Source organism: Dermacentor variabilis, chromosome 6, assembly GCF_050947875.1.
Source record: "Dermacentor variabilis isolate Ectoservices chromosome 6, ASM5094787v1, whole genome shotgun sequence".
Taxonomy (NCBI): Eukaryota; Metazoa; Arthropoda; class Arachnida; order Ixodida; family Ixodidae; genus Dermacentor; species Dermacentor variabilis.
Genome location: NC_134573.1, coordinates 38,953,947 through 38,977,514, shown reverse-complemented (window position 1 = coordinate 38,977,514; position 23,568 = coordinate 38,953,947). Strand labels below are relative to the sequence as shown.

The window sequence follows — 23,568 nt, the reverse complement described above, 5'->3', positions numbered from 1 at the left end:
GTGACATTCTGATGTACTGAATACCAATGAGGTTCTCAGTTGAATAGCGGACCTGTCCCTTGCAGCAAGCTTTCATGCATTACATAGAAAGTCTTGCTTTCCAGTTTTTCTCCAAGACAGACAACGGCTATCCCAACTTTAGGGCAGGTGGAGTATCGTAAGGCCAGCTTGCGTGACAGACGAAAGGACCATGCATCACGTGGTTTGATCACTGCTCTGCGCGTAGTCGGTACCAGCAGTAAAATGCAGGCGCCGTCCATGCCATTTTGTTGTCAGGTTCAGTGTGATTTGCCAACTGTCAAAGGTTCTATAACCTGGAGGGACACGGCAAACTTCCCGTGTCCGGTGAAGTTCTTTGCCACGTGTCCAACACGACCTGCGTGCCTGTCGTGTGCTTTTTCACTTTCCACAACATGCACTGCTTTTGTTGCCGTTCCCTTTGTCCGCATCATGTTCTTTCGATTGGTCCTGTTGATCTGGACTAACCTTGTGCTGCCAGAGGCGGACCCAGCAAATGCAGCACCATTCTGCGAATTGTGGCATTCAGGCACTCTGTGTGCCTTCCCCGCATCGGGCCGACAGCGGGGCGCGCTCGCAGTGACTAAGTCTGCTACCGCATCGGCCGAGACAGCAGCAGACTTTTACGCTTGCGGCGCGCTCGGTGCTACTATTTGGATGCAGTAAAACCCCATTAATTCGAAGTCATTGGGACTGCAAAAAATCTGCAAATTGGGCGGGTTTTTTAATTAACTGAACACAAGAAAAAATGCAACCCAGGCAAAAAATTTCGCTGCAGGAATGCGCTACCTTTATTCGGCGATCTTTGGATTACTTAATGTAATCAGAGATGCTGGTTCGCCGCGTCCTGTAGTTCGAGGCTCCAAGGGTCATGTTTTCTAGTTGGCCAACTACGTGCAGCATTTAAGAATTTCCATCCTGGCAAAACGTGTTCAAATGTGACGTGCCATCTCGAGCATTGCACAAGTCAGCTATCCAGGGTGTCTACCAAGTTGACATTTCCAAATTCCCTGACTTTTCCAGGTTTTCCCTGAGTGCCTTTGCCCATTTCCCTGAGTGATGCAGAACTATGTTTTATGTCAAGACGGGCTGAAACCATATCGCCTGATGCTGTCACTCTCGAGTAAGCACATGAAAAAAATTAAAAAGCGACTTAATCCAATTTGAATACTAAGGCGTAGTGTTTATGTTATTCAAAAAGAGAATAGAAGGCAAGGGTTAGTAAAATGCACAGCAAATAAAGTGTCTTCGAAAAAAATTGCAAATAAGTCGGACATTCACAAATACGAATAAAAAGGAGATGCACATAGAAGCAAATATATTCGAATATGAGCAATTTCTATCAACTGATAGCAAGCTCAGTGGTATGAGGCCCGAACTCTGTCACAATTGAGATTCTCTCTCAAACGCTCGTAAGTCAACCTCAACTGTCCTGACATACTCTCAGCCCACGCACGATGCATGAGTGTTGTGTTTCACTGCTTTAAAGAGTTTATTTTGGTTTGGATTTGGGACACCTGCATCTCGGCATCAGCCAAAACTTTGTTTTTTGAGCTCAAGCTCCTTCAAAACGGCGGCAGCAAGCTTCCTTTCCCGTTTATTCCTCAATGCGTACATCATTTCTGGTCTTGTCCTCCTGCTGCTACTCGTTCGCCCCAAGGACCATTTGAAGCATCTTGGTCAGTTGCACAGTCCACGGCCGATTTTTAGAACTCCCTAGGGGTTGCGAAAACGTTCGAAAAATCGGCCAGTTGGAAAAAAATAAATGCGTGTCATTTACTGCCTATCGGGGCTCAAACCGCCACAGGCACGTTAGAAAATGCTCTGAAGGCCTGTCGGTACACATATTAGGCATATCGGTGCTCGTACTGTGACAGGAAATACCGGGTTCACGTGTGTATAAGTAAGGAATACATACTGTTTTCCGTGGCAATAGCCCCTTCCCACGCTTGTTATGCTTCACTGCAATACTTTTGCGTATGCTTCACCATGTAACATTTTTGTACAGAGGCGAAGCTGACTTTCGGGAACCGGCATTATGCAACGCACCGTGTTAAGTTTCTAAGCCAATCGCGAGGACCACAAAAGCGGAGTCCGTGCCATTGCTGACAGCAGCTAATTCTTTCAATAAAAAACTCGGCACCCAACGGCAAGAAGCTTCATAGCGAACGTCGAAGCAGCTAGGCCTAGCGTTGCCACAGTGATGGCAACGGCTGCCACCGGATCTGCGTGCGAGAGTGCCGGTTCGAGGTGGCGAAGTAATCAAAACGGCAGTGGTGGTGCCTTTGATTATTGCCGTTTCGAACCTGCGGTCACGGCAAAACGTCCGGAAGATCAGACGGCGAAGGGTTCTTGCGTCCGAAATTTCACACGTTCCGATACGTTGACTCTATGGGGTACGTGGCGGTGCCGCAAAGCCGTCCAAATTATCGGGAATCCGGAAAGTCGGTCGTTGACTGCACACTGGCAACTCATCCAGCCGACGACAGGGTGTCAAAGACGATTCATTGCGATTCCTGTCTGTTGCTCAAGCCAGTATTACCGCGACTTTCAACCCTTCCAATAAAATTGCCGCTAATTTTCCCTGATGGAGGCCCAAATTCCCCGAGTTTTCCCTGACTTTTTCCAGGCTACTCAAAATCCCTGAGAATTCCCGATTTTCCTGGTTTTCCCAGTTGGTAGACACCCTGCTTTGGTAGACACCCTGCTATCCTATCTAGTTGGGGTGCCTGCAAGCACCACCCTCTCACGCACACCAAATTTCAAGGGGGTTGGCGGTTGATTTTGTTGAAATTCTCAGCATTTTAATAATTTTTTTCGTGATTCTCAGGCCTTTCTTTATCTCACAGCGAAATACTACGGAGAAGAAACAGTAAAAGATGAGAGAAATCGTTGTTTTAAAACGCAGCTCTTAGGTGGCCATTCCTGCATAACCGAGCAGACAGATTGCAGCGGCAGATGAAAAAAGCGGCGAGAGCGAAGAGAGTGCGAGGAGCAGGGTGCAGTGGAACCATGAGGCGTAAAGCGGAGGAAGGTATGATGAAAGTGTGAGGAGAAAAGCATAGTGCCGCGCATAAGGAGCTTTGCAGCGATGGCTACGAGAAAGCACCAGAGTTGCGTGCATCGTCTGGATGGAAACAAAGCTTTCCACGAGCAGAGGTTGTCTGCGGTGACTGCTGTGAATCGCGCCCATGCATCACCCACGAACTGCCTCTCACGATCTCCCAATTAGCAAGCCATACGCCACACTTTGTTCTGTTTGCAATGCGCCGCACGAGACAGATTGTCCGTGCCAGCCAATATATTGCAAAATGAAAGCCTGTATACAGATGCGCTCAAATTTTGCATTGAAGAGTATCGAAATTGCGAATTTTTTTAGTGCATTGTCATCATAATAGCAAAGAAAATTGGGCTACGGAAGGTGCCGTCACATGACCTTCCGTTCATGCAGTGCCGCCATTTTGGTATCACATTTAACAGCAGAGATCAGAGCTTAAGGGGCGACGCAGCCTTCGAAAATAGAAAAATTGCGAAAAAGTTGATTTTTGAAAAACTACATTTTTGGGTTGCGTGTCTCATAAACTACCTGTTCTGTAATTATCAGCACCTAATTCAACTGCAAAGTACTAAAAAAGAAAACACCATTTTTGAGGTCACCGCGGCCCACAGAACACGCACAAATGCTGAAATGAAGTCAAACTTTGCGCGCACGCCATTCCCGGCCTGCCCGCGCCATCTTGGTGTCGTTTTGACCGTGAATTCTTTGTCTCTGTTTTGCCGCCTTGCAAAATGGCATCGTCGGTGCAGTAGGGGCGCTATTGGCGTTTTCCCGCGATGTGATGCGGAGCGCTGATTGGCCGGCACAGTGCGTTCCAATCCTGTGGGCTAAAGCGCGCCTGCTATTGGCTGCTGCATGGGGGGCGGCGGCGGCTGCTCCCTTTGATGCCGCGCCCGCCACGCTCGCGTCGCTGTTGCCCCTTGCTGAGTCCACCTCAACATGAGCTTGCGAGCTGATCATCGCCTTGCGCTATCTTTTAGATTATTTTCTCAGCTTTTTTTTTTTTTTTCGCGAGTTCTTTGCTGCACACGATGCTGGCAGAGCCCAAGACAGTGCAGATGTTCGGTGCGCGGGAGCGCAATATGCGTCTTGTACGAGCATCGAACTTCGATCTTCCGCAGCGAGTGCCGACTGCGTAGACACTTTTCAGCGGCGGAACTCTGTTGTCGGCTGTCGCTAGTCGAAAATCCGACAAACTGAGTGTGCCTGGAGCCGCAAGAGTTAATTAAAAGCTCCACAGGAGCTTTTTAACAAAAAAACATGTGTTCAACTTTAAGGCGCGTTTTCTCGGAATGGAATTTTTTGCTAATAGTGGTGCTGGGGAAGGCGATATCTCAAGAACCGCTCTTCAGATTTGCATGCCGTTTTTTATTTTGTTGCTGAATGACTTTGCCAGGGGGTAACAGGCTTCCTTTTTTGAAAGCTGGTGCAGTTCATTTATAATGAGCAATTAACTTTTGATGAATGTGGTCATTACTGGCTACATAAATTTCAAGGTTGTCTTAAAATTTTTTGGAGGGGAAACTACAGAAAAGGGCTCTGTAGCCCCCTGGAATATCTATCAAGGAATCATCACAGTGAATTTCAGCTTCCTACGATGTCCTGGCATTTCTCCAGGCTCTTCCTCAGGCATATACATGAACCACCTAGTTAGACCTCAATAACTCTGGCACAAATAAACACATCTTCACGAAACTTTGCAGTTTGGTGGTGCGAATGTACCCTGAAACTTTCATCCGGATATCTTAAAGAATAAGAAGTTCGGTCTCCAGGGTAGCCTCGCCCCTTAAGCACAGTACCAAATTCCCCCCCCCCCCCCCCCAAAAAGGAAGAAAGTGAGAGCAAAAAAGGAACACTAGTGATGCAATTTGTCCTACAGTAATGTGGCAGAGTGTCTGAGGGCTCCTATTAGCTGACGCAGATTTAATTCACTTGGGTGCTTTTTCTCCTGCGTCTAGGTACTGGTGACCTGCACATCTGGCATGTTTATAAGACTTCAAGATCTGTTTATCTCACATTTCTTCAGTTATTCCACCCTAGCCTATGCCCAATAGTGATCGAGACATGATTTACACAGGATAAGATGATCCGTTGACTTGGCAGCGGTGAAGCTATTTTGCATCATGCAATTTGACAAGTGCACAGGTGGACCACTTTCAAATAATCAATGGGTGCAAAGGGCTAAGAAAAGCTTGGAATGTAGAAATAAGCCTACCCATAGAAGCACCTGAAGTAATGCACTGCATGGGACGTCACCGTGCTTGCAGCCAGAGTGCTTCCTTTGAGGATAACAGCGCGTGGTCCTTTGTTTGAATTTTCAGCTGCTTTTGCAGCATACAGCCGCACAACACTATGCAGACGCAATCGCCACCCCGTGATCTACACACTGTGAACATCTGATTGCAATGTCCAAATACGGTGGGATGCATTCTAAGTATTCTATAGATTGGATATCTTATTTGATGACACTAACGTTCATCACTTCTTATTCCCTGTGCATGAAAATTTCAGCCTTTGGCAGGATCAAGACAGTCAAGTTTACTATATTGAGCCTTGTCAACCATAAACGAACACCTATTCGAAATGAAAATGGGTAAAAAAAAACTGCCTGCATCTTACAATTACATGCAAAAGTAAAAGAGCCTTCAGAGCCAGTGTAATCACACCTGTTGTCAAAGGATGGCAATGGAACAAGTTTTTGTGTACACAGGCTACAAAAGCCCACCACTTTCATTACAAAAGCTTTCGGCCACTTTCTCCTTTTATAGCAGTTGTATACTCAGGGAATGCATATTTGGTGGAGCACAATTAGCAGTGTTAATGCCAGTGTTCAGAAACCAGCGTATCGTACCTCTGTCCCTGGAACGTGATCTCGACCGTCTGGAGCCCCGAGACGACTCGCTGTGGATTTCGGGCCTTCTCCGCACTGGTGGAGAATCTCGCCGCACGTACCTGCGTAGCGGGGAAACCCGACGCACGTTGTGCTTCGGGTCCCTCGGCATCGCAGCTGGCCTTGGCCCGGGTCCAACCCTGGGCCGGCCTCTGGAATGACTACGACTGCGGCTGCGTGACAGCCGCCTACGTCTCGTTCTCGAACGGTCGCTGGAGTTGCCCTCGCGGTCTTTCTTGGAGTCCTCACTTTTTGCCTCTTTTTGGTCTTTCGTGGTGGTGCCTTCGGAGTCGGTCTTTGGTTCACCCTTGGCTTCGGCGTCGGTTGAAGCACCTTTGGCTTCTGATGATGCGGCCGCATCATTGCCACTGACGACAGTGGCATCTTCTTTGGTTCCTCTGGTGCTGTCAACTGCACTGGCAAGTATGGATTCCTCGGCGCCTTCGACTTTCGTGCCATCTTCAGCTGGGCCCCCTTTGGGCGCATCCTTCTTGGTGTCGTGAGCCTTAGCTTCCTCCAGTGAAGCCGACTTTCCCGAGCCTTTGGCATCGCTCTTCGAAGTCCTGCTGCTCCCCTTAACGCCATCCTTTCGGGCATTCGAAGTACTTCGGCTGGATCGTTTCCTGAATGACGTGCCGTCTCTGGAGCGGCTACGGCCGGAGCTGCCATGAGCAGCACTGTGGTTATGGTCCCCTCTTCTGGAAGCGCCGTCCTTGGAACTGGTACGAGACTTCCGGTCCCTCGAGCTGCTCCGACCCCTCCGTGCGCTGCTGTGGGAGTGGTCCCTCGGATGCCGATCTCTCGAGTGGTGGCCGTCTTTTCGCTCTTTGTCTGTCGCTTTGCTTGCTGTTCCTGCAGAAGTAATTGTAAAGCTTGGGACATGACAGCTACAAGCACATTCTCAGGAGGTAGAAAAAAGAAAGCTTCTACAAGCAGAATAAAAATCGTCATATAAGCTAAATCACCTAAAAATGTCAACATTATTTGCATGGCAAATCGCGGTCTGATTTTAGATAAATGAGCAAAGTATTATTACTAAATAACTAAACCCATGTATATATAGTATATATATATAATATAAATAATAATAAAAATAACACCTTATCGATGACTTAGTATAATACAATGCAAGAATCAGGCCTGCCAAAGCTTATGGGCTTGAACGGCAGTGCCTGGCAGACACAGAGCCATCAGTAACACGTTCTTAGTTTGTAGACAACAGTGGAAAAAAAAAAAAAAACACATGACAGGCTTCCGATCATGCAATAATTTGTCTAAGAGCCTTTCTGAGACCACATTTCATCTTCACGTCTTGTATGCTTTGGGAAAGTAAATTAAGCATTGCGAGGACATAATAGTTACGGAGTCTTCGATTGTATCTCGTCTTACAGTGGGGTGTAACATAAGGATTCTTTGCTCTCAGGCAACGAACAGGCACATAAATTTTATACTGGCTTATCCAAAAATTCTTTAAGACAACGGTTTCTAGCAGCAAAGAATTGAAATCAGGTAAAGACAAAGTCTTGAACACATCAGATTTCGGGGAGACATCATATGCAAAATGCTTCAGAATACCACGAAGGACGGAACTGATTCGGTTTACCAAATGTTGAGCGCCATGACCATACGTAGATATCCTATACCGGATTACACTGTAGCATAAGGCATGTACTACAAGCTTTCAGACAGACAATGGCATGTAAAATTGAATATATAAAGCACAAGTCACTGCGCAAAGTTTTTGGCAAACATGTGCAAAAAAGGAACCCTGAACCACTCCTACCATCGGCCTTGGTGAAAAAAGACATTCCACAGATAGCATACACTTCTGTGAATATCTTAGCCATATTTTGCACTCGTGCATAAGTGCCTGGGGCTCACAAGTGGAGCATAAAGTCAACTTTTTGTCAAACGCTTGCTTTTCGCCACTACTGACATTACCGGGCAGACTCCTACAGAGTGCTGCTATTGGCTGATACAGTGAAAGCTCGTTAATTCGAACTTCAATAATTTGAATTTATGGATAATTCGAACTGTACGATTTGGTCCGGCCAAGTTCCGCAGAAGTCCATGTATAAAAAAGCCCGCTATTTTGAATGCGAGAAGGTTCCACCACTGATAATTCGAACTACACGCCGCCTGGCACACGGCCAGAGAAACGCGCCTACTGCCTATACACAAGGCTTCGTCGTCTCCAGAACGGAGAGAACGGTGAGAGAAGGCAAAATCGGAAAAAATCTAACCGGCGCGGAGTCGGCCAGAAGGCAGCGGCCGCTGCCACCTCTTCATTCTACGTAACCTCCGAGACTTCTTGCTTGTTGCGAATCTCGGAGGCTTTGCAAATGTTGTGCAGCTACTAATGTTGTGCGGCAGATGGCGCGGCAAGCACCAAAACACAGTGGATCGAGTGCGTCGCAGCTGCGCTTGCAAGCAAGAACCGACAAATCGGGGCCTTCGCCACCTTCGCATGTTCAGCGTCTTTGTCTCGGCAATCTCCATTGTTTGTGTATGTCTGTGTTCAGCTTAGGAGGTATTGGCCGTCGCGATTCTTTGCGATGGTGTTAAGCCTCAGCTAATGTTCGTTTCCGTGGACGTCGGCGGTGTGGCACAGGCGGACCCAGAGCGACTTGAAGATGGCATGTGCCGTGGGCACACGATATCACTTTCTGACACGCCAAATTTCTTACATGCCCTACTGCTTCCAAATCGCAGTTTACTGTTGTTCTCCTTCACTTTCGTTAGTTTGAACTTTCGTTAATTTCAACTGAAGAGGCTTCCCCTTGCGGTTCGAATTAACAAGCTTTTACTGTAGTTGACATCAATCAAGAAGGGTGTTTGGATTAGTGTGCTTCTTCCTGCCATTACTGTGTTTATTAATATTACTGATGCATTTTACCAAACAGGCTGTAATAAGTGAAAATCTGTGTTTCGAATTTCAATAAGAATTGTGTAGTTCTAGAAGAAGCTGACTATCGTCTGCACACACTTGGCTGCGCCCACCCACATAGGAATGAAACTTTGGCTACACCGTCGGGCATCCATTGCTTAGCTGACGTGCGCACTGCCAACGCATTCGTATCGACTATGTTTCGTTCGACCCTCGTAAATTGTGCGATTGCTGTACAGCAAAAATAAATGTGCTACTCGTGCCACTCGGTGAGAGAATACCCACGCGTAGCTATCTAGTATGCTGTAGTTTATGCGTCAAAAAGTCAACTGTGGATTTCAGCTACAACTCTCACTAATAAAGAGTTTGCGCAAGGAGAGACAAGAGCGAACATTTTGCATGCGCTATCTACCTCTGCACGACGCATGGATGCACAACAATCAAAAAGGCAACTAAGGTGCACGAAACTGCTGCAAGAAAGTGAAAAACTACATCGAAATGTAAAGAAAATGTGTCCTCAGAGGCAAAGGACTACATCCCAGGTGAGTTTTATGTGCTCAAAGTAATATTTAAATGTTTACAATAAATGAAACTTTGAGCTCTGTTTTCTCAGCTTTCATTTTTTGTGTAGTTGCTTTCGGTCATCCCAGTGCCATTTCACAATGAATGAAGACAAAATCATTCTGTCTTTTGCACTTAGATCCTGAAACATTGATGAATATAATAAAGCTGTCCATTTTTTAACTGCACCTCATAAAAAATTTATAATGGATTTTTTTGCAAAAGTTGTAAGATAACAGCATAGGAAAGTTCAAAAAATATTTTTTATGCTCATTTTGGCATTTAGAAAATAAACCAATAGCTTTATTGTACAAAAATGGGCCTTTGTGAACATGCGGATGTGAAAATCTTGGCAAACTTGTGTGTGATTACCGTATTTACTCACATAATGATTGCACTCGTGTAATGATCGCACCCTTGAATTTTGTCGTCAAAATTCTACTTCTTTTTATTTCCCGTGTAATGATCGCACCCCGAACTTGCCGCAGCGATATGTCGTGTGCCAAGTCTAGCTAATAATGATCACGCTTACCATCTGTCGAATGCTACGCGAACGACTCTTCAAGACAAGCCAAGCGGTCTGCACGCACCAAACATTAAGTAGACACCTCGTTTCATTACTTTCATCACTTTCCACACTTCCATGACAAAAAGAGGTACCACCAAACTTAGGCTTTATAATGGTTGTGGGCAACAAAAACAAAAAAAGGCGCCTTTCGATTCGTTTTCATCTGCACTCGTGGGCACGCAACAAATCGCATGCGGCGATGATAGTAGCCACGTTTACACTGATACGTTAAAAGTGCACCCTAGTCATACGCCGACGCTTGTAATACAGCTAAAAAATTCGCCCACCCTTAGCGGAAACGTGCCGTATTAGGATAGTAGTGAAGACAGATGTCGCAGTTTCCGCCGCACGCCAGCCATGCGTTTCTATGTCACTAGCCACTAAGTGCGCCCATCTGTTTCTGTCCCCTCAAAGTGGACATGGCTACGTTATTGCCGCAAACTTGCCAATATTAACGATATTATTTATGACTGATACGGAAAAAAAAAAATCGCGTTTGGCACGTTCGGCTTGCTCCGCCAGCTGCCATTTTTGTTTTGGTGTCCCGCACTGTTACAGTGGCAGCCACCTGTTTGTTGACATGTCATCCTGCAGCGAGTGCGGGATCAAAAAGGAAATGTTTTCTTTTCGCGAGAAATTTAACCCACGTAATGATTGCACCCCTGCATTTGCGCCAATTTTTTTTTTTTTACAGAAAGGTGTGATAATTATGCAAGTAAATACGGTAATCTGTCTGCCTACAGCTACCCAAATGGCCTTTTTTGATGGCTTGTTGCAGATTTTCTCCAGATGCACGCTTGCGGGCTGATGCTGCTGCTCGCTGGTTATTTTCCTCGGCCATTCTCAGTTCCCAGGTTCCCATTCCCAGTAACCCCAGGTTCAAATGAAGCTCCTGGAGTATGGCAGATGAAGCTCTCTTGTTCCCCAAATTAAATTTCATTACTGCCTCAGCCATAGCAGCTTCAGCAGCAAAAAGCAAGGCATGCTGTTCCTTAGGTGCCAATGCCCAAACCATGGAATGCAAGCATTCATTATTGTTTTGGGTCGTGCTGTGCTGGCACCTTTGAAGCAATTTTTCTTCTCAGAGGCACTCATACACTGGTAGAAACGCTCGACAAACATGGACAGGCAAATTATAGCGATGCTTTGGGATGGGCTCATTTTTTGCTTGCAAAGCATTCTGACGGCACCAAGAGTCTGAACCAGCTGGGCAAAGACTGTAGTTTGAAACCTTGTCATTTGACGTCATGTGGTGGTATGTTGCCATCACAGCCTTCTGCATAGCCTTCACATCCCCCTTGTTCGATTTTAATGCCCATCCATAGTAGGCACAGAGTTTGGTGATCAGGTCACCCATCAATTTTCCTTTGCCACCATGTGTTTCAGAAGCAGAGCATTTGCGCTTAGCAACGAGAGTGCGCAAAGCAGACCCCATCCTTTTTTGGACGTGATTCATGCAATCTTCCTTCTCGAGTGGTACAAAGCCATACACTTTGGCTTGTCTGAGAGCAAGCAGTGCGTGACCATCACCACCTGAGAGGACTGTGGCGTACCTCAGTCTGTGCAGCTGAAGGGACCTCTGGAATAGCATAAGAGCCGCTTCAACTTCCATTTCCTCTGCCTTTTTTTCTGTATTCTTTTGGCACATATGGCTTGCCTTCCAATCTTGGTAGTCGGGGCCACCAGGTTTTGGGCCGCGCACACACCCAGCACAGAAGTTGCTCAGGACAACGTAGTCAAGCACAAGTCCGGAGAATAGTTCGATTACTGTGCCGACTCCGATGTGCAAAGAATGGCCGCGCGTCATCCCCGAGCCATCGTAGGATACCGCTATATTCCCAGAGTTCTCAAGTTTTAAGTCATTATACAATGACTTCACTGATAGCGCACATGGGCCCCATCAGCTTTTCGGCAGCAGACAATGCCAGCGCCAGCTTCTGCTTGAGATAGCCTGGCCACATTTTGTTATTACGGCCACAGTGCGAGATACAGTCGCTGACCGATTTTCCGGACTCCAAAAATTCGGACATGCTCGATTATTCGGTCAGCTTCGCGGCACCGCCATTCTCCCCATAGACCATAATGTATAACAACTGCCGAAAGTTCGGACACCTTGCAACCACTCGTCTGATTTTTCGGACACTCCTTGAGCCAACTCGATCGAGGGCATCGTGCACCGACTCTGACCGGCGCATAGTTCGACTTGCTGAACGCCATTTTTGTTTTGAACGGAGCCTCCTTGCTGCCCCGATGAAGTGGCGCTACTGGAAATCCCCGCTCATCATCATCGTTTCTGCCTGGTTCGATAGAGTGGCTATAGTGCCTAGAGTGGCCGTACAGCAGTTCCGGTTTCAGCTTAGTAAGCCATGTCAAGACAATCCAGCAGCTGATTTGTTTCTTTCGCGCACGACGTTGCGAGTAGGCCACGTTTTTCGTTTGCGCGACTGGTGTCGGCACGGTGGTGTTTGCTTTGTGTGCTGTGTCGAGGTTTCGGTGATCCAACGCAACGTATGGAAACATCGCGTCAAGTGTCTAATGGCGCTGACAGTGCCCACGTAGACTGCGCTAGGGAATGCCGGCAAGCGGGTGCCGGGAGGCCTAAGATTTGTCGCCTTCCGCTCCCTACTGATGCGGAAAATGTTCTGCCAAGACCTGCGCAGTGGTTGCATTGCGATTCCGGACACCGTCTCATTTGGCAGTTTCACTGCTGTACTGACATGCGCAGAACTCGACGACGGCGAGATCATTCGTCAGGTTTCTGCTGCACCACCAGACGATGACTCCGAGTCGGAAGATGACACACCATGTGCTACGCTGCCGTCGCATGCGGAGCGTGCACAAGCAGTGACTGTGCTTTCAGCCGTGTATAGTGAGCGTACGTCCCTCTCCGAGATTCAGGCTTATCTGATTGCACGTAAACGGAACAGCGTGCAATGGCGCACTCACGATTTCCACAAGCCTACTGCCGAGCCCGAATAAGTGCGTGGAAATAAAGGATTTCATTTTTTTTTCTTAATCTGCTTTTTCGGACACCTGTTTATTCGGACATTTCTGCAGTCCCTGTGAGGTCCGAATAAACAGTCGGCGACTGTACAGGCACCCTCAATAAATTTGCAGCAGTCGCGACTAGCCAAGGACGAACAACCGCAGCAGCATCCATACACACGAAATCGGTTGCAACGGCCAAAGCTGTGGCCATAGCCCTGGCCATACGCGCCGCGGAAGCTAAGGGCCAATCGGCCTACGTGCTCACAGACTCGCAGGACGCCTGCCGCCTCTTCCTTGGGGGGGCTTTACCGGGCTGCGTCTTCCGCATCCTAGGAACGGAACTCACCCTGGATCATTGCGTGACCTGATGCTCGGCGCACACAGGGATAGCGGGGAACGAACGGGCGGACCGCTTGGCTCAAGGCATGACAGGCCGAGCCGCGGGCCACACCGCCCGAGAGAACATTTCGACACCCGGTGCGCCAAGACAAATCCTCGAATTACAGTAAAACCTCGTTAAACCGTACCCGCTTAAACAGTAGTTTCGTTTTAAAAGTAGTAAAGTCAAATCCCCGACTCAGTGGCCATTGAACATAAGGTGTTTCGTATCCGCATAAACCGTACCAGCTTACTGCGTACGCATCGGTTAAAACGTAGCGTTTGAACTTTTCGTCGCGCAAACACGGCGCTGCGCCGTCTCCATCGGGCGGCACGGCAGAACAACAAGCCTCACAGATCGGAACAACGGCCTCCAAGCGCCCTGTGCGTTTGCGCGTGAAGCCACATCAACATCAACATCATTTCGACGCGGTGCCAGAGAGCGTTATGGCGTCGTGCGAGCGAGGACTCGCGTCGTTCCGAAGCTTGGATAAAAAAGACGCCGGGTGCTCAGCATAGAAGAAAAATTAGACATCGTCCGTGCTATCGAACGTGACACGAAGAAGTCGGCGCTGACACGCAACAGGGATCTGCTGTTGACTACAGTGTGTGGCATTTGGAATGCGAAGAAGTTGCTCGGCAGCGCTGCTGCGACTGCGAAGATATGTCGGCTGCGAGGTTCGACTTTTCGCCATCGTTGCCTCTGTTGTTGCCGAAGTGTCGACTAGTGACAGTGACGAGGATGACACGGAAAGCGATAGCACGGGCGATTCAGGCCCGACAGTGGCATAAGCTGCGCGTTGCGTCAGCCTCATGAATGCAATCGTCGTGACGACAATAGGGGCGCGATAACGTAGCTCTATTCCAAATGAAAATTATTCCAAACTCCGGCACCCGTAATGAAAAAGGCGCCCCCGGGACTTCTGCAGCACTATTGCGCACGCGCACGGTGAATACGTTACGCCAACGAGGAATCTGCCATGCGAGTGTTTGCCGAGAAGAGGGGGCTGGCTGAAAAGCTGGCACACAGCTTCAGTAAGTTCGACGCCGCTGTCGTCGGCGTGCTAGGCCGCCGCGGCATCAAACGAAAATAACGCTTTTGTCGCGCGAAGTGAATAAATACTGCATGTTTTTTCCCCTTTCATCGCACTTTCTCTGAGTTCCGTTTTCGGCAGGTAAGTAGGCGATCTCATGCTATTCGGTTAAACAGTACTACCGTTTAGTACGTACCTTTCCCGAGCTCCGGCCAACTACGGTTTAACGAGGTTTCACTGTACAACGGCTAAGTAGGCGAACCAAAGCCCTTCCTCACCCAGACCTAGACAGCATGCAAGCACGGGACTGGCGTCGCCTGCAAACAAACACTTTCCCACATTTATACAGGCTACACGCAATGTACCCAGACAAATACAGCAACAAATGCCCGTGGTGCGAAGGAACATCGACATTGGAACACATAACATTCCAGTGCGCGTTACGTCCGGCAGCAGCCACCTCGCCGCTGCTAGACAACACTCTACATAACTGGTCGTGGGAGGCGCGACTCGCGGAAGTGGAATTGGGAAGCCAACTGGTGACCCTTGACCAGGCCCGGCGAGCCGCTGTAACCAGTGGGGCCCTGGAGGAGGGGCTCCACCCACCACAACCAAACAACCTATACTATAGTCAGATACAACTTTAGAAAAAAGGGGAGGCCCCGCTGGCCCCGCCCAAACGACCGAAGCGCGACAGCCGATATCCTCCGCGACTAAAATAATCCCGCTAAAAAAATCGTGCTTCTGAAACGCGCAATTCTCGGTATGAACAACGACTTTTGTATTTTGATGACTGGTTTAGTAGAGCTCTCATGTGCTACAGCACATGCCGGATCACGACAAAAAAATAACCCCGTGCCTTCCACAATGCTTCCTGTCGTCTGCTCTTTCGCTTCATTGCAAGTGACAAAAGTAGAAAGAGCAGCTCTGCATGGCTTTTGCGCTTGTTTACATGTACACGCCACATTTACTACTCTTTTTCCTAGCTTAAAATGAATCAGTTGCTATTGGACAAGTACTTATATAAAACAATGCATTTATCGCAACCATTACAAACCTGGGGCGTGAATACTCGAGGCAGGAAACGTACAAGGATGCTTCATTCATCGTATTAAATAAACACTCATGGTGTTAAATAGCATAAAATTTTTATTTTTTGGTTTTGTGTTTCACAAATTTTTCCCTTTCTTTTCTTTTCTTTTTTTTTGCGAGCCTGAAATTTCGCTAATTCGCGCAAGGCATTCCGTGCGAGTTTTCTGACATGGAGCCTAACGAAGTGACATCGGAATGCGATTCTTTGTTGCCAAACGAGCCTTGTGTAGCCTCGATGTCCACACCACCAAGAATCCTCAACAAGAACAAGAGTGGCCACATCCTGAACAGCGATTCACGCAGTATGATCCTCCACTGCTACACGTATTGGCGTAACAAGGAGCCTGAACACAGCGTGGAGGCCACGACCAAGTTTGTCGCCGAGATGCTCGGTGTCAGCGAAAGCACAGTGTTCAGGGTGAGGAGGGAGGACAAAGCGTCGCATATTTCGGGTAGCAAACTGTCGACGCCCTCGCGAAAGCGTCCACGAAATGCGGAGAAAAGAAGACGCAGCACGAAGTAGGACAGCTTCACGTTGTGCGCGCTGAGGTCATGTGTGCACGATTTCTTTCGCTGCAACGAGATACCGACGGTCGAGAAGATAACTAACGAGTTCTCGAAGCGTATGGATCTCTCATCACTGAAGCGGTGTACTGTGCGTCGTCTGCTTGTCGAGATCGGATTCAAGCACGAGAAGAGGAGCCGCAATTCGCTGCTGACCGATCAGGATGACATCGCTGAATGGCAGAATCGTTACCTTCGTGACGTGGAGCGCTATGGGCAGAAGGCCGAAAGATCTTATTCCTGGACGAGACATGGGTAACGGCGGTACACACTGGGTCGATCGTGTGGACAGACATCGTGGTGCAGAAGCGTGGACACCTATACGCTTGAGCAAATGGTCTGTCGACGGGTTTGAAACAAACAAACTTCTGGGAAAGGCCAGCGCCTGATTGTGACTCACATCGGCAGCGAGGATGGCTTCGTCGACGGGTGTTTAAATATATTCCGAGGCCAAAAAACGGGCGACTACCACGAAGAAATGGACGGCAATCGCTTTGAGGGATGGTTTAATAACGTTCTGCAGAAGTTGCCTGCTGGTATCGTCATTGTTTTGGACAATGCACCTTATCATTCCCGGCGAGAAGAGAAATTACCGACGACAGCTTGGAAGAAGGAAAAAATACAGGAGTGGCTCAAAAGCAAAAACATCACCTACAGCGAAAGGATGGTTAAAAAGCAGCTGCTTGAGTTGGTAGCATCTGTAAAGCCACGCTTTCTGAGCTACATCGTAGACAATACAGCTGAAAGGGTCGGTTGCATTGTACTCAGGCTCCCACCGTACCACTGCGAATTTAATCCTATTGAGCTCGTGTGGGCAAAGGTGAAAAATGGCATCGCTGTGGACAACAGAGATTTCAAGCTGTCCACGGTCGAAGACTGGAAGAAGAACATTCACCACGTGATGGATTTGGAGGCAAAGTTCAGGCTTGATACATCTGGGAGTGACCATATCCAACCCATCATCATCCAGCTGGGTGAAGATGACAGTGAAGAAAGCGACTCCGACTGCGAGCTGTTAGGCATTGAGCCACTCAATGAAGAAAAACAGCTTCTTATTAACGAAAGAACAGCCCTTATTAGGGCTACCCAAATTTTGCTGGTGGGTTCGCAGCAGCCAAGCATTCTCCCGCGACCTCTCAAATAAATAAGCAGTTCATTTGGCGACACATTCCTTTTAATGGAAGCTCAATTCTGAAAAAGCAATGTCCTGCACAGATCGTGCTCAATATAAGTATTGGCATGGAAACGTGCTGAAATGCTGGAAAATCTGAATGCAAATACAATTATTAACCCTGAATACGTGGGGCCAAAAATGTTCGTTCAGGCAGCCATTATCCAGCCTCACATGAAAATGCGGTAGTCAACGTGAAATTGACAGCCACTCTTAGCAGCCTGCACGTGAAAGCACATTCATGTGTTTGCATTGTTTATTTTGGTTATCTGGCCCAGGCAAGTAATGCGAAGACAACAATTATCAAGCATCATTAGCTTAGTGAGGCCCAAAATACTCATTAGGGTAGCCATTCATAGCAATACACTCTAAGAAAAGTTTACACCCTTTGGAGTGCCCCTTCTGCCACACAACAATAATCGTCATCTGCCTTGATACGTTTACTTTCTTGAAAACGCCTCCAGTCTACGTGTCAAAGCGCAGTCATGCTGTCGCCACTGTTGATGAAACGGCAGCAATCGACGTGAAAATGACAGCCACTGTTGGCAGCTTGCATGAAAAAGCACGTTCATGTGGTGGCATTGTTTAACCTGGTTATCTGACCCAGGCAAGTAATGCGAATAAGACAACAATTATCAAGCATCATTAGCTTCGTAAGGCCCAAATTCTCATTCGAGTAACTATTAATAGCAGTAGTCGAGGGCACGCTTGGAAGGCACCATTAGCAGTCTGCACGTCAAAGCGCAGTCAAGCTGTCACCACTGTTGGGGAAACGGCAGCAATCAATGCGAAAATGACAGCCACTGTTGGCAGCTTGCATGAAAAAGCACGTTCATGTGGTGGCATTGTTTAACCTGGTTATCTGACCCAGGCAAGTAATGCGAATAAGACAACAATTATCAAGCATCATTAGCTTAGTGAGGCCCAAAATACTCATTCAGGTAACTATTAATAGCAGTAGTCGAGGGCATGCTTGAAAGGCACCATTAGCAGTCTGCACATCAAAGTGCAGTCAAGCTGTCACCACTGTTGGTGAAACGGCAGCAATCAACGCGAAAATGACAGCCACTGTTGGTAGCTTGCATGCAAAAACACATTCATATGGTGGCATTGCTTATTTTGGTTACCTGGCCCAGGCAAGTTTTGCGAATAAGAACAATTATCAAACATCATTAGCTTAGTTAGGCCCAATATACTAATTCGAGTAACTATTTATAGCAGTAGTCGAGGGCACGCTTGAAAGGCACCGTTCGCAGTCTGCACATCAAATCACAGTCATGCCACAGCCATTGCTGTATTTGTTTATCTGACCGGGCAAGTAACACCAATGTAAGCAGAATTATTCACCCTGAATAGCTCTGCTAGCATTGTTTGTACTAAAAAATGCTGAGTGAAGTTGAATGTGTTTTATTGAGGCAATTATTTAAATCACAAGCCATCGGCATAGTGATGGACAGCCAGGTTCAGACAATGACATTCGTGAAGTAATAAATGGTGAAAGTTGCAAAAGCTCTCAGTGCACTGCTTCCCTGGGCTCCATTCACAGAAAAATGTCTTTGCAACGCCGAAAGCGTCAGACAGGAAATGACTCCCCACTGCACAATGTTATTCGTCTTGAAAACTTTTACCATCATATGTGCTGGGCAGCGAAACCGTCTGTTTACTAAGACTGAATGCATGAAAAATGCAACAGCATAGAAAGATGTTGCTTTGCAATATGCAGCCTTTCATGTGCACTTCTGGCGAGCTGCCACATGTACTGATGCATAAACATGAACAGAGGTAAGAGGCAAAGTTGCTGTGCAGCCCACATGACGCTTTTAAGAAAATGTATCTCTAAACCTTTCTGTTTTCATAGGTGATCAAAATTTGTTTTGAGCAAGTTGGTTAATCACAGTGAAGCAACAATACAAGAAGGAAGGACAGAAAACACAGAGAGTAGGCAGATTGAGAAGATGAGGTAGACCAGTGAGAAAGGTTTTAATGAGATGGAAGAGGCCAGCTCTGCAGTGTACAGGAGTTAGTGCTTTGAATGAGATTCGTTAATGAAAATGTGTAAAGACTTTGCTGAAAGAAAACTAGCAAAAACAAATGCTAATATAAAATAAAAGGACAGAAATAAGAGTATTCGCAAACATGCATGGAATCAGGTACATAAACGCGAAAACTAAGAAAAACTCAAATATAAAGAAATGTGGGAAATAAAAAAAATGACAAATGCAAGAAAACATACACACATTTACAAACAGACCTGGGTAGAGGTATTATAGGAGTGGGTTCACAAGCTGCTGGGCCTACCTTCTCGTATGTTTTTTTTTTTCTAAACCGTTCTCTTATCACTGTCTTGGGAATTTTTAATTGCAACATATCACAAGAATTGAAAAGCAGTGCGAAGCTATGTTGTGGGAAACCATAGCGAGCGCTGGCAACACAAGTTATGCGTGACTGTGCCACACCACGCATTCTACAGCTTGCGCGCGCGGTGAGCCCTGGTGGAAAGCAATCAATAGACGGTGCCACACAACGCACGATTACCGCCGTTAAATGCTCGGCCATCTCACTACTGAAAACGATCGTTCACGCTAAGTTGACGGCGACAAATCTTTGCGTTGGAGGCTTCTTTTGCAAATATTTTCTGTTAAGATGCTCGTAGGTTTGTTTCATGCGCGCACACTTTTCTCATTTCTCCTGAGAATGGTTTTGCTCCATCACTTCACCCCGTCTGACGAGAAACGCAGCGACACAGTACACGAACACACCCACCGCTGACAGTAGGCACCAGACTTTGGCAAACTTTTCTCTTCGTAACTTCTTACGGGAGCGAAATAAAACAGACATGGAACAAACAAGCAGGATGTGTGTTTGCAGCGGTGGCCGTGGGATCCTGTTTTCAGGCAAAGCGTAGCGCAGCGTCAGCGATGCTCGCTTCAATGTTTCTTCGCCGGATCATGGCTTGGAATAAATGCACGCGGCACAAATGCCGCATCGTAAGCTCGCAGTAATATTTCCGGCATGATAGACAATCACAAACAGTTTGAGAATTCACTGTGACGAGGCGTTGACGCGCACACCTGACGCGACTTCGCCCAGTTCGAAGCCCGGGCGGCCATCTTCTCTGACGGCGGGGTCACCGGCCGTCTGGTGCATGACGTCGGTCCAGAGCGCGCGCCCATTGGTGGATGTTCGTGTGCATCCGCCTCGGAGGAGTAAACGCCCCCTTTTTTCTAAAGTTGTATCCGACTATACAATAAACGTTTACTCTCTCTCTCTCTCTCCGTGGCGAACACGCGTATCCCGCACGTCCACCAACATGTCAGGGGTATAGACTATTTACACGATGTATTTACACGATGCGTATATGTACAGCAGCACAGAACCCCGAGAGGCTGTCACCACTTTGTCGTCTTACCGTCGACGACTTTGTCCTCTTGTTCACCGTATTAATATTGCAGAGCAAACAAGCAAAGTTACCAAAAACGATGTTTTGAGAAAAATTAGAAAAACGAACTTCGCTCAGTGCAATGCCAAGGCACTGCTATTTACATATTGCATTCAGAATTGACTTGTAAGCCTCGTAGTAATCTGCTTGCAGCACTTCAAGCTTAACACATTTAGCTTCATACATATCCCGTCATAGCCATTCAAAGGCTGTTTATCCCCCTCCAGCTCGCACTACCGCCAATCTTTACTCTTTCTTCATTCAAACAGCGAAAGACTGGAATCATCTACCTGCTGAAGCGGTGCACCACTCCAGTCATTCATCGTTCAAGGCATTCATTGAAAATAGGGCCCAGATATGCCCACCCCTCATGTAAAACCCCAAATAGGGTATTTGAGGTCCGAATAAATAAATAAATAAATAAATAAATAAATATAAAGAAATTACAGGTGTATTAATGTTGCCACCAACTGGTGAGCAAAAAGCTTGTGCTGAGAAAAACAGACATCTTGATTTATTAAGAAATATAATGAAGTATTTACAGGTTACCAGTTAACGGAAGTCTACTGTAAACAACTTCACAAGCTTACCTTTCTGGCTGGCCTGCTTGCTAGGGCTTGAGGCTCCACTGCTGGCATCTGCAGGCTTGCCAGCATCCTTGGCAGCTCCTTCCCCCTGCACAACACAGTGAAATTTATAGCTTGGAGATTTTCAACAAAGTGGCTTATGTGTCTAAGACTGCAAATGGCTGAGACTGTGACACATTTTGGCAATCTTCCCTGCTGTAACCACTGGAGAGCATTACTGAATTTTCAGGATACAAGCACTGCCTTGATACATGTGTTTCAAATGGGGGGATAAAAAGAGCCATAGATTGTATCTGGAATTTTAGACATTATCAAAACATTTTAAAGACATGTGCAGGGTCGCTACTGTCTCTCTCGTCAACACAATACTAACAGTGGTCAACATCAGCAGCTGTGTGATAACCACTTATTAATACAAATCAGTCGACTTCCTAATTTAAGACAGGTGATCCAATGGTAGAATTGAAGTTGATGCTCGAGTCCATGAACACTTAATAAGAATTTCAGGACCACGCATAGTAGCTGGTTTGAAAGCATCCGAGCTAACATTTCCGCAAACAACCACTTTCAAGCAATTCAAGACGAAGTTAAAGGGGCCACGATGCATGGTCGTCTGAATATTTTCAGTTTAAAATCACTGTAATTGAGAGTAGAGGACTGATATGGCTATACAGAAAAAAAAAGAGAACGGGCTCTCAGTGAGCATTTTAAACTAGAAATTTCAACTTGAAGTAGATGCCTCTAAGCCCTTTCCACCGACAGTGACTGCTACTGAGGCATGGACTGTGAGATGTCAGGAAATGCGGGGTCACTGCTGTGTCGTCTGCTTATTGTGTCGTATGCTATTAATGCTCACAGATGCTGACATGTCTGGCGCCAACTCCCATGAAATCTTGCAGAAGTGATCGCGTTATCCCCGAAAGCTATCAGGGATACCACTCCCCGATAGTGCCAGTGCCGGCAGACCGACGCAGGGGCCATGCTTTGTGCCGTTGTCAATGGAGTTCTGGACAGCCGTGAGCAAAGCTCGCCATGGCACGCCGTGAGAATTTTGACAGTAAACATTCCGTTTTTTTCAGCACACTTCCTGCCTGTGCTGTCCAATGTCAGCAGGAAATTCTTATGAAAGCATATTTTTCTGCATTCTCCACCGATTTCGGTATTGTGGGTTTCAACTGTATGTGCACACCTGCTGCATTAAAGGGGGACATGGGTCATAAAAATGTTTTTCTTATTTTTGGGTGAATCTTTAGTAAACTCCACTGCCTGGGGTAATTTTTCGTGCTGATTTCAAATCTGTAATTAGATTTTCGATAGTTGTAGCAGTTAAAAAAATACTGAGGTCTGAAGTCAAATTAACTTTACACTCGTTACGGGGCTTTTTGATGATTCGGTCCTGCTAAACAAAAAACTAAATGCATGACACCATTGCTAAAGACCTGCTGTAGGGGGTGAGGCTATTTTTATTCATTTGGAAGCATTTTACGGACAAGAAAACAATCTTACATTTATTATAAACATTTTTTCTAATTAGCAGGGAGTATTATACCCGAATGAAATTTTCATGACGGTGCAAGAGTAATAAAAATATCATCACCCCCCAGATCATTTCAATACAAAAAAAATGATACCACCCTTGTCATTCTTGGCCAAAAACAACCAGGGAAAAACACCTGTAAGACTGAGTACGGTGTGTAAAAACATCGAACTGAGATAAACACATTTGAAGTTTCAAACAAATGTAGCTTTTGCTGAAGTGAATCTACAGCAATACAGATGGCACCATTTTGAAGCTCTATGTTTTGTAAGAATGGCTATACTTAATGTGTGACCGCACACTCTCAAAATAATAGCACAGTGGCCACTGAACTAGCACAAGAAACTTTATTTACAATGTTTTGTGTCTGTTCCACTACACAGCAAGCAAAAGAAACACTTGGAGTATAGTAAAGTGGCTCTTCCACAGACAATAAGTCTAAGCACAATGTTCAGAGTCTAAAGTACAATTTTTGCCGAGAAATTTCCACTGCTCTGTACTGCGACTGCCTTACAGCAGGCCAGCACTGTACGCCGAGTCCCTTGCTGGCTTGTGTCGTTTTGCGAGCCTTGCCTTTGTCGAACTGCTGTCCATGTGCTTTTTATTGCAATTCTCAAGCCTGCTGCTGTCCTTTTTGAGACTGCGGACCCCAGAGCGACTTCCTGGGCCTAGTTTCATGGCGATTTCCGCAGTGCTCTTTGTGACGCCCTGGTTGAAGCGGCTGATAGCTTCAGCCCCTGCCCTTTCAACGCTGCATAATGAGGCATGCTGTGTCTTTGAGACTTGCTGCCAAATG

General features: G+C 46.8%; 1 protein-coding gene across 3 annotated transcripts in view; it reads right to left on the bottom strand.

Annotated features, from left to right (window-relative positions):
• Window positions 1-23,568, bottom strand: part of LOC142584739 (uncharacterized) — a 103,841-nt gene that overhangs the window by 43,251 nt on the left and 37,022 nt on the right. For all 3 annotated transcript variants that reach the window (XM_075694966.1, XM_075694968.1, XM_075694967.1), the window contains 2 exons: window positions 21,239-21,323; window positions 5,928-6,818 (listed from right to left, as the gene is read on the bottom strand). In XM_075694966.1, coding sequence (XP_075551081.1) covers window positions 5,928-6,818; window positions 21,239-21,323 — 976 coding nt within the window. The remainder of the gene's footprint in view (window positions 1-5,927; window positions 6,819-21,238; window positions 21,324-23,568) is intronic.